Source organism: Microchirus variegatus (genome assembly GCF_963457635.1).
Source record: "Microchirus variegatus genome assembly, chromosome: 8".
NCBI classification, from domain to species: domain Eukaryota; kingdom Metazoa; phylum Chordata; class Actinopteri; order Pleuronectiformes; family Soleidae; genus Microchirus; species Microchirus variegatus.
Window position 1 is genome coordinate 2,741,355 of NC_139809.1, and position 10,429 is coordinate 2,751,783.

General features: G+C 38.0%; 1 protein-coding gene across 1 annotated transcript in view; it reads right to left on the reverse strand.

Annotated features, from left to right (window-relative positions):
- Nucleotides 1-5,014, reverse strand: part of LOC310930640 (mucin-2-like) — a gene marked incomplete at both ends in the record, with an annotated part of 45,487 nt that extends 40,473 nt beyond the window's left edge. Inside the window, 12 exons of the mRNA XM_083893675.1 lie at nucleotides 416-580; nucleotides 1,241-1,378; nucleotides 1,494-1,566; nucleotides 1,667-1,780; nucleotides 2,452-2,605; nucleotides 2,686-2,800; nucleotides 2,889-3,014; nucleotides 3,202-3,415; nucleotides 3,505-3,638; nucleotides 3,735-3,825; nucleotides 4,618-4,732; nucleotides 4,827-5,014. Of these exons, the coding sequence (XP_083749801.1) occupies nucleotides 416-580; nucleotides 1,241-1,378; nucleotides 1,494-1,566; nucleotides 1,667-1,780; nucleotides 2,452-2,605; nucleotides 2,686-2,800; nucleotides 2,889-3,014; nucleotides 3,202-3,415; nucleotides 3,505-3,638; nucleotides 3,735-3,825; nucleotides 4,618-4,732; nucleotides 4,827-5,014 (1,627 nt within the window). The remainder of the gene's footprint in view (nucleotides 1-415; nucleotides 581-1,240; nucleotides 1,379-1,493; nucleotides 1,567-1,666; nucleotides 1,781-2,451; nucleotides 2,606-2,685; nucleotides 2,801-2,888; nucleotides 3,015-3,201; nucleotides 3,416-3,504; nucleotides 3,639-3,734; nucleotides 3,826-4,617; nucleotides 4,733-4,826) is intronic.
- Between the last annotated feature and the right edge of the window lie 5,415 nt (nucleotides 5,015-10,429).

Consider the following 10,429-nt stretch of genomic DNA (forward strand, 5'->3'; position numbering starts at 1 on the left):
TTTCCCTTTCCTTTACTGTGAGACACCTAAAAGATCCTCATGTTACTTCCGGTGCGACGCCATGGAGGGAGGACACGATGTGACAGAGCTTGATACCAGACACTTGTTAATAAGGCTTTTTGCTCGACTTTATAACTGCATTTTCCCGGCTCTTATGACTGTCAAAGTCTCCAAGTAACAGATATAACTATGTAAACCGAGTTCAACGAGCTCCCATGCCACCTTGACCCAGAGTACCGCTAAGCCTTCCTCTGACCAAGTTATGGTTAGCGTCATACAAGCCATCCGCGATCTAAAAGATCCTCATGTCACTGAAAAAAACACTCTAGATCAGCCATAGCTGTATGAATGTAACGCTACAGTAGTATTTTGCTGTCAGCAACACATATATAAAAAAAAAAAACCACTTGTTTACCGTTCTCCACACTAAGAGAACAAGGGTCTTCAAGTCTTTCCGTCCTGTCTTCACACATGTGGTTAGCCTTCCACGAGTTGCTGAACGTTACTGCTGTTCCCTCCACAATTCCCTGAGGTGTCTTCATGTCGTCAGCCAGGACCATGTTGTAGTTCCCACACAAACCTGAAGGAAAGCAAAGGCTTTGATTAGATTTTAAGCTGCAACAAACAGGCGATTTGGCGTCTGTTCGGCAATCAAAAAAAACATGTTTTCTTTGCGGCTCTAACCCCGAATTGATCCAGGAGTTGATCAAAATGTGTCTTTTTGGAATCTCTACAGGGGAAAGTTGCTTGAATTGTTACTCTAACACAGGGTTCGTCACTACTGGTCATGGGAGCCACTGTCCTGCAATGTTTTAGGTGTTTCCCTGCTCCAACACACCTGATTCAAATGGTTAGCTCTGCAGAAGCCTGATCATTTGAATCAGGTGTGTTGGAGCAGGGAAACACCTAAAACATGCAGGACAGTGGGCTCCCAGGACCAGAATTGAGAAACCCTGCTCTAATACATGAATTAAGTTGAATGTCACGAGACACTAACTGATAACTAATTATTGAACATCATCATGCTTGTTTTTCAGAGAGTTTCATGGTTAACTGTGGTCAGTAGAGTCACACACTCAAATGGTTCTATTGTACATTTGACAGTAATTTTTTCATGGCTGTATATGACAAATATTAGTTCTTAAATTAACATTGCTGTCACCATCATGGGATGACAGTGTTATAATGCCCACGTCTAAATGTATTCCAGTAATGATGTTAAGACAAATGTCAAACTGACCTCGTGTCTTTGCCCTGTAGCTGTGCTCCAAACTGACGTAGACTTGCATCATTGGCACATGCTGAATCTGAATTTGCAACCCAAACCTGGTCTGGAGCAAGATGTGGAAGGATGAGGGACGGAATATGTAGAGGACACCTTTGAATAAAAGGAATAGTACAAACAGTGAGTTTTGTTTGCCACTTCAAATACGGCGTAAATAATTAAAAACGATAGAACGTTCTATTCAGAGTTTTCATATTGCGTCACTCACCTTGTACCTGGTACGGCAAAGTGATGATCTGTGTGTTTTGCTTCACTTTTCCATCTGAAGTGAACGTTAATACCTGAAAAACAGAATGAATCATTTGAGTGTTGCAGGTGTGAGTGTGTGTGTGTGAGCTCGTGCGCGACCACAGTCTTCTTTACTGACACGGTTTGACTCACGTTGCTTTTGTCGTTGTTCAGCAGGAGTTTGACAGTTTTGAGACACGTGTCATACTCCTGGTTTACACAAGGCACCAGCTGCACCAGGATGGTAAATTTGGGACTTTTATCATCCTGAAATATACAACGACAAAAAAATGTATCATCGTTTTATATATCATTCTACATCTGCGGATAAAAAAATAATTGGTAACGCTTTCTTTTACAGTCCCCTAATTACCTGGTATTTAGCTGGTAAATTCATGGTAACACCAAAGTGTTACTAGGTAATTACCAATGGTAATAAGAAAGTAAATACAGTGAAACTGTTGCCAAAATACTGGGCATTTACCTGGTAACTATATAGTTAATTATAGCGTGTTATTACTGCTGTTAATAAGAAGGTATGTACAGCTAAACTATGGCAAAACTATGGTAAATGTAAGTGTATTATTGGGTTATAAACTGGTAATAAGCAGGTACCTACAGTCCCCTAATTACTAGCTATTTACCCAAGGGGTAATCTAACAAACCTAACCCTAAAAATGTGTGTAATTACATGGAAACAAGCTTGGCTTTCTTTTACAGTACAGTTTTACTTTACTTACCGAGTACATTACCGTGCATTACCCAGTATTTTGGCAACGGTTTCACTGTATTTACTTATCTTATTACCCTTGGTAATTACCTAGCAACACTTTAGTGTTACCATGAATTTACCAGCTAAATAACAGGTAATTAGGGGACTGTAAAAGAAAGCGTTACCAAATAGGGTAATTGTACAAGACGACTTGTAAGCGACTCACCTTGCTTTGCACCTTGGCGAGAGTGTAGTGACATTCTCCGTGGAAGTGGAAGGTTTTCCCATCAAAGGTGGTTACATGTGAACCCTCCTCCACTGCACATGTAGCAGGCATTTCAAGGTTTTTCTTACAAGACCATCTTCCCATCACGCACGTACTGAAATAACCCAAGGAATTTAATAGATAGAAAAACAAGTAGCGTATTATTTTTTACACCGTTGAACACGTGACACGTACCATTCAGTTTGGCCCTGGCGGTTGACCTCACCGGAGTTATAGATCTTGTCGTCTTTGCACTGACACTCTGACTGACTGATGCAGCCTCCCTCAGAGATGTCGTCAAACACAGTTCCTGCAGCACACACACACACACACACACACGTTTATTAACGCTTGAAGCATCGTGCTGTGCGGTAAGAAAACGTGTAAAGTGCACTAACCAGGAGGACAGAAGCATCCGTCCATTTTGTGGTCCTCACACAGTGAACTTGTGTCCCGGTATGAGCAGGTGTCCATGCATGGAGAACCACTCTCTTGGTAAACCATGTTAAATGGACACTGTTTATCTGTGAAGACATGGGAAAAATAAAAATGAGCATTTATTTTACTTTTATTTATATGTTTCTGTGATTAATAACATATATGTCAACACATCATCTTAATCTTTATCTCGTATAATCTAAACAACAGTTTAAATGTTTTGCTCTCATTGCTCTCTCCATATAAAACAATGAGGGGAAACCAAAATATTACCGCAGAAGTGAGGCGTCCTCCAGTTAGGAGGCTGCCCTCCTGCATGGGAGCACAGTCGAGAGAATTCGGACGGTGTCGTGCAGACACAGAAGTCATTTGTGACGTTGCAGCCACACATGTCCTGCACACAGGCCTGGATGTAAGGTTCGGGGTCAATCAGACTGGTGCAGGAGCTCCAGGACCCTGAACGCAACATCTGTGTACAAACGGGTTGCTACAGAAGAGGAAGAGATAGAAAAAAAAAAAACGTTATTCTGTTGAAAATACACCAGTGAAAAAGGGCAAGTGGATCGTAAAACTCACAAACTGGGCGCATGAATCTGACTGTTGTTCAGCAGCCAGAGATTCGTCTTCCTCTTCGCTGGGATTCTCACAATCCTCATTTGGACGATGGACCTTGTGTCTGTTGCCAAACTCAAACGGGCTAATTCTGCGACCTGCATTTAAATATATATCCTCTGTGTCATACACAGAAGGAACATGATACACCTGTTATTTACACAGAGTGCACAACAACAACAACAACCTCATACCGTGATGTATGAACTCATTGTGGACCAAAACGCCGTTGAAGTCTCCACAAAGTCCACAAGTACGATTAGCGTAGTCGTGATCCAGCTCCACCTACGTCAGCAACACAATAAGATATTATATGTTAGTAAAATATTGTGCTTTCATAAGAAGCGCTGAATACACTGATTATTTTCATGTCCCAGGTCAATTTATTTTATTAATTCGATTTTGAATAAGTTATGTTTGCACACACACACCAATTAGTGATAGTGAATTTAAGCCATTCTTATTACACACCAGGAGTGAACACACACACAAGCCGGGCGCAGGAGCACTGGGCATCACTCAGGGAGCAATTGGGTGCCTTGCTCATGAGCAAACCTCAACCCTTAACCCGTCCTGTGATTTGAACAGGTAACCACCCTTTATGTACTCACCTTTATTTTATCTATTTCTATGTTTTTAATTCATGATATTGTACCCATGACTTTGCAGGCCGTATGAAACGTGTCGTCTTTTTTCCGTTCAGTTTTATGTGTATTGGGTTGTGTTTTTATATTTAGTTTTTAATGTTTTTGTTTGCTGTGGTGGAACCAAAGACAAATTTTCACTTTGTGGACAATCAAGTTTTTCGTATTCGTATTCGTAACCCTCTGGTGAAAAGTCCAATTCCATGACCATGACCTCTTGGTCTAGAGGCTTATTCTTATTGTGACAGACTGTCACTGAAATTATTCATCTCTTTGTTTTGGGGTCAATTTTCATTTCTGAATTTTTTTAATTTTGTAGGTCCACATATAATAGTTAGTTAAATAAAAAAAAATTTAATATATAGATTTATACTATAATTTCATTACTTTGATGTCCCTTGAATGGCACAACAGTTTTTTACTTAGTTATTACCATGAGTGCATCATCACCATTCCACATGACAGTGATGCCGACTTTTGACTGGAGTTTGATGTAAACGGCATTTTTTTCCACTTGTACTCCTGCGTTGTAGTACGGCATTTCAACACTGGGAACAAGGACATGCATTTGTATTATTGACATGATGAACAAATGTCAGAAAAGAGGAGCGGAGCTTCTCTTACAAGATGCTTTTTACTTACATCTGACCATTGACAGTGACCGCACTCTTGCTGATGTGGAACAAGAGGTCGCTGATAGTGACCGCCACATAACTGACTGTCGGGTTCCCGTCGGTCTCTTTCCTCCTCATGTGCACAGAGAACTCCTGGTAGGAATCGTGGCAGTCAGAGACCAGGTTGTATTCACACATGGTGGGGAACTGATACATGTCACCGTCAAATGTCTTGAAGTGGTTTCTGCCCCATGTGCTGCAGATGCTGCTGACGTGGTTGCGCACTGAGGAAATAAAATAGCATAAGTAGAAAACAGTATATTACATTCACGATACTTAATTGAGTAAAATAACCAATACAAAGAACAGTATCTCACCCAGTCTGGCTTGTACATTTGTGACAATATCGACAGACAAAGCAAGGAAACTCAACCACACACATCTCCACCTCATTCTCACTGGTGTGAGCTGCTTTTGCTAAAGCAGGTTTCATCCAAACTGCGCTCAGCATCCCTTTATATTGAGATAGCATTTTTATTTTTTTTCTTTCCTCCCACCTTCTTTCTTAGTACAAAGTGAAGTTTTATTGCCGGGACAAATATGTACTGAAACAATGTCCAACGCCTTTTACTCACGCAGTATAATCCCCTCTACAGCCTCCTTATCTCTCAATTAAAACAAATATGTCTGCACTTCACTTGCAGTTTCAACAGAAACAGGCATCAATTAAAAGGAAAATGGCTGGCATGCTCAAAATATCAGCTGTTGAAGAGTTTTTATGTATTTTTTTTTTTCAGAGTAATTTTTTTTCTGTTTTTCAGAGTGATTTTTTTTCTGTTTTTCGTGCAAATATTTTTATTCCCCTGTTTTTCAGAGTAATTTTTTTCAGAATTATCGAGAACTCTTGCTATGGTACACACGCCGCCGAAGGCGATTCCGGCGCCTCAGCTGCACACCGTGTGCATCCAATATTTTCAACAGTCTCCTGATCGTCTCTTGAGTCACAATGTAGCCAGCCTGAATGCATTTCAAATGCATCATCTTGTATCCATGGAGCATGCCATATCTGGCCAACTGATCTGGAGAAAGATTGCTATGTCTAGCAGATCTGAATGGGCTTTTTCCTTCTGAACAACCCCAAAGTCCTCAGGTGCCTGCATGTGTTAAGTCGACAAACTAATGATAATACCATCTATCTGACTTAAGGACTATCTCCCAGTGTCTTAAACCCAGATCAAAGTAAAACTTGATTAAACTAAACAAGCAGTCTAGGTTGTTATAAAAAAAATGACTCAGAAAAACAGAAAAAAAATTACTCCGAAAAAAAGGGGGGAAAAAAATAACTCCGAAAAACAGAAAAAAAATTACTCCGAAAAACAGAAAAAAAATAACTCCGAAAAACAGAAAAAAAAATTACTCCGAAAAACAGAAAAAAAATTACTCCGAAAAACAGAAAAAAAATTACTCCGAAAAACATATTTTACATAAAATGTATTCTATTGTTTTAAAAGATGTCTCTGCTTTACTGACAGTTCATCTGGAGCAAGCAAATCACATGCAGCTGACAACATGAGGCCAGAATTGCAGATTTGATCACTGGATGACTTTCTGTCTTCAAAACTCGTCTGAGTTTGAAATGTGAAAGTGTCAGTCCTGAAAGTCAGAGCAGAACTAGAAAAGGAAGCGTTGAACTTTCCTGGAATCATAGACAAAATGAGCTGAAAGTTTTACGTTCGGTCACTGATGTCGTTTCTTAAGGTTTATTTATGTTTGATTTATTCATTTTACTGCATATTCACTGGATATTAACTGTTAGTTGTATTTGTTTGTATCATGGTTGTGATTTTATCATTTCATGCTGCGTTTAAACGCAACAAGGGTTCACCCGGTCAAATAAAGGATGTGTGACAGCAGTACATGTATGTTGACACTGGTGCAAGAGGAAACACGAAGCAGTTAAACAGTTTAAAAGGTTATTAATTACTCCAGATGGTGAGTTGATCTCACCATCTTCGTCCCCATCATCGTTTACAGGAGTTGTTTACTCGTTTGTCTTATCTTTGGTTATATCCTGGAGACACACTGTGTATGACGTGATGTTCACCGTGGTCTTGAATTCAACTGCAGCTCCTCCAAGTGCAAATACGGCTCTGGACCACTCCCAGTGGAAGACAGCTGTATGATGAAGACAGTGTGTAGTCATCATGTCCGACAGCAAATGTCAGAGGTGATTCATGAAGGACAGCAGGCTGCACATAATCACCTCAACACAAGCTCCGTCTCCAAGGAAGCATTATGTTGTAATACTTGACATAATATTATTGTTAAATAAACAACACTAGTATCATTTCTAATACGTGTGAGTGAAATGACACAAACAAGGAATTGTGACAGAAAACAACATTAGACAAAAGGCTTTAGCATTAAGAAAAAATAATATATGACTTGGTATATTCACTGAATATGTTCATATTTATTACAGAATCATTTATGGGCTAATCAAGTTTTTGATCCCGTTTATTCCTCCTCAAAGCACAATTTTTTAACTGCATTCGACTTCTCTTTAGCTTGTTTTTATCTCAAAATCCTGTGTGAAAAAAAAAAATATTATGTTCTGGAGATGAAAAATGCAGCAAATAGAACATAAAACGATACAGAACAATATTTCACATCAACATCATTTTTTTTGCTAATTAAGTAATTTATTTTCCTTTCTGCTTCAATCTTTATTTTTCTTGAGTCTTTTTTTAACCTTTATTCTGTTTTCTTATCAGTGTTTTTTGTTCTGCATGGAAATACCGAAGCAAATTCTTTGTTTATTAATATCTACTGGCGATAAACTTTATTCTGATACTGATGTTGATTCTGATTATGCCAAATATAGAGCACATGGAAAGTATTAGAGCATTAAAACAAACCCCTGATAAGGTATAAGGTAATTGTTTCCTTTTCTACTTTGGGGATTTTGAAACGAAATCATAAATAGGCCTCACATAAATATTTACACTGGTTCACTGGGTCACTGGTGTAACTTGTGTGGCCTTTTAGTGAACTAGTTTGTCAAGTGTCACAAAAGAAATGTATCTTGAATTGAATTGAATTGAATTGAATTGAATTGAATTGAATTGAATTGAATTGAATTGAATTGAATTGAATTGAATTGAATTGAATTGAATTGAATGACTTTATTCCTCCCCCGGGGGGGAAACACACATTTACAACAGCTCAATTAAGGCGACAAGAGGTGCAGAAATGTGCAAAGGGCATAATAAGTAAGAAGAAAGACAACGTAAAGATAAGAGTAAAAATAGGGTAAAAAATAAAATACAATATGGTAAACAAATCACACTCTAAATATAAGTAAGACTCTAATAAAATAAAATACAGTAAGGTAAAAATACGCTCTAATATAAGTAAAAAGAAGTAAAATGTAAGATAGAGTAAGAAATAGAATAAAATAAAATACAATATGCTCTAATATAAGTAAAAAGAAGTAAAATGTAAGATAAGAGTAAAAAATAGAATAAAAATAAAATACAATATGGTAAAAAAAAAAAATGTAATTAAATTACACACTCTAATGTAGGGTAAGTAATTCAGTAGAGATAAGAATAAAAATAAGCACAATATCCAAGTAGTACACACAGTGTAGAAAGGAACTAAACCGAGATATGCACTCAGTACAGAAGAGAAATCCTGAATAAATAAACTGAATTTGAATTTTACACCATAAGCAGAGGTAAGTATGTAAATGGGCGGACATTTAAAACGAGGAGTTAAATATCCGAACAGCAGTGGGGATGAAGGACTTTCGGTAGCGCTCTGTTGAACATGTGTGTTTAATGTTCAAGTAGCTTTTCCAAAGGAAGTGTCTGGGCCTCATGACACTGATAATGCTTTATGTTATGTACAGTATGTTATATTATATTGTCAATGTTTCTCGGTGGATTCAGGTTCATTTGCGGTAATGAGTTTTTTTTAGTGTTATTTCTGGTGAGCCACGGTTTCTGCTTTTCACTCGAGGGTTTCTGTGTAATGTCTGTAATCAGGTGTTGACGGCACAGCTGTAATTACTGTAATTACTGTATTTGTTGTTGTCGTCATAAATAACAACAGTGGTAACAGTGGCTTTTTGTCACTGTTTTGGCTTTTTCTCTTATTGCTTAGTTGGTGGGGTTTTCTTTATAATATGACCTCTGTGGTAGATTTTGGGTTATTGCTAAGAATGTAGTTGTGGCAGATTTACTGCTGCGCTTTTATGTGGCTGACCGTGATGTTCTAACAGACCTTCATTTGGTAGACATTGGTGAAGAAGTAAATATAAATAAACACGATTTTGAAAGAGTTCTATGCCTACTTGGTTTAATAAAGTTATAATTCTGATATATTTGCAAACAAACACATTTATTATTAAGATGGCATGTTAGTTTTCCATGCAGAGGCTGTATTGTGTATTCTGATGTGAAATAACAAAACATGGATTTGTTGATCTATTTTTGAGGACAATTGATGAAAATCAAATAAACAGGAGGAGCAGACAAAGACAGCATATGTGCATATATACAAACATATTCTTCTGGCTGAAAAAACAAACTCTAAAGCCAGATGTCAGTCACACTGGTCTCCACTCATATGTGTCATGCCTTGTCATCTATTTTCGTATAACTAAAACATAATTTATTACAATTAACAGCATATTCTATTGGAAAAAAAAATGAAACTGGAAAATGTTTACTGATGTTAAAAAATGAAGTGTTACCAACCCAGTGTGACTGCTTTTTCCTTGTGTGTGTGTGTGTGAGTGTGAGATGGGTTGCAGGTGTGCATGTTTTGCATGAATGACATGTGTGTGAGAGTCGAGGTGGATCCTGGGAGCTGATTGGTTCCTGCACAATGAGGAACAGGTATAAGAGGCCTGATTATCTCCAGCTGCAGTGGACTAACTCAAATCATTGACAGCCAGCAGACAGTTTGCACTTGTTTTTAAGTTTAGCTTTAAAGTGGTTTGTTTTACTTATGCTGGTGATTTCTTTTGTGAGTGTCCTTACTCTTGTTTTGTTTTCAGGTTTTTACACAAGTGTGAAATCTGTAAATTTTCCCTTAGACTTACATTCAAACAGTGGGTTTTTTTTGCAACCAACAGAGTTGCCCCCTGGTGGCTATGTGCTATATCCAGCCTACTTTATCAGCCTCACCTTGTAAACCAGATGGATGCGTCCATTTTTATTTACAGTCTATGGTTAATGCACCCCACGATCTCACAACCCCTGACTCTGAATCACCACCAGAATCTAATTATTAGAATGATTAGACCATAACAAACGAATCGCCTGACCAAGTAATCAAAATCTACCCTCTACTTTTTGACAATTTAACAGTTAAATATGGCCAGAACAGCCTCTTTGACAGTGTTAACAAGTAAACTTGTATGTTTCACTTACCATCCAACCTACCCAATCCACCCAATCCACCCCTTCACTGTAGGTTGGATGGTATAAATTTTGACCAATAGTGTATACACTATTGGTCAAAAGTTTGGGTCCAATAGTGTATACACTAACCCTTCCCCAAGGAAAAGCACTTTTTTTTTTTTCAAAGAACATAACATCGAATGAAATACACTCTATACAT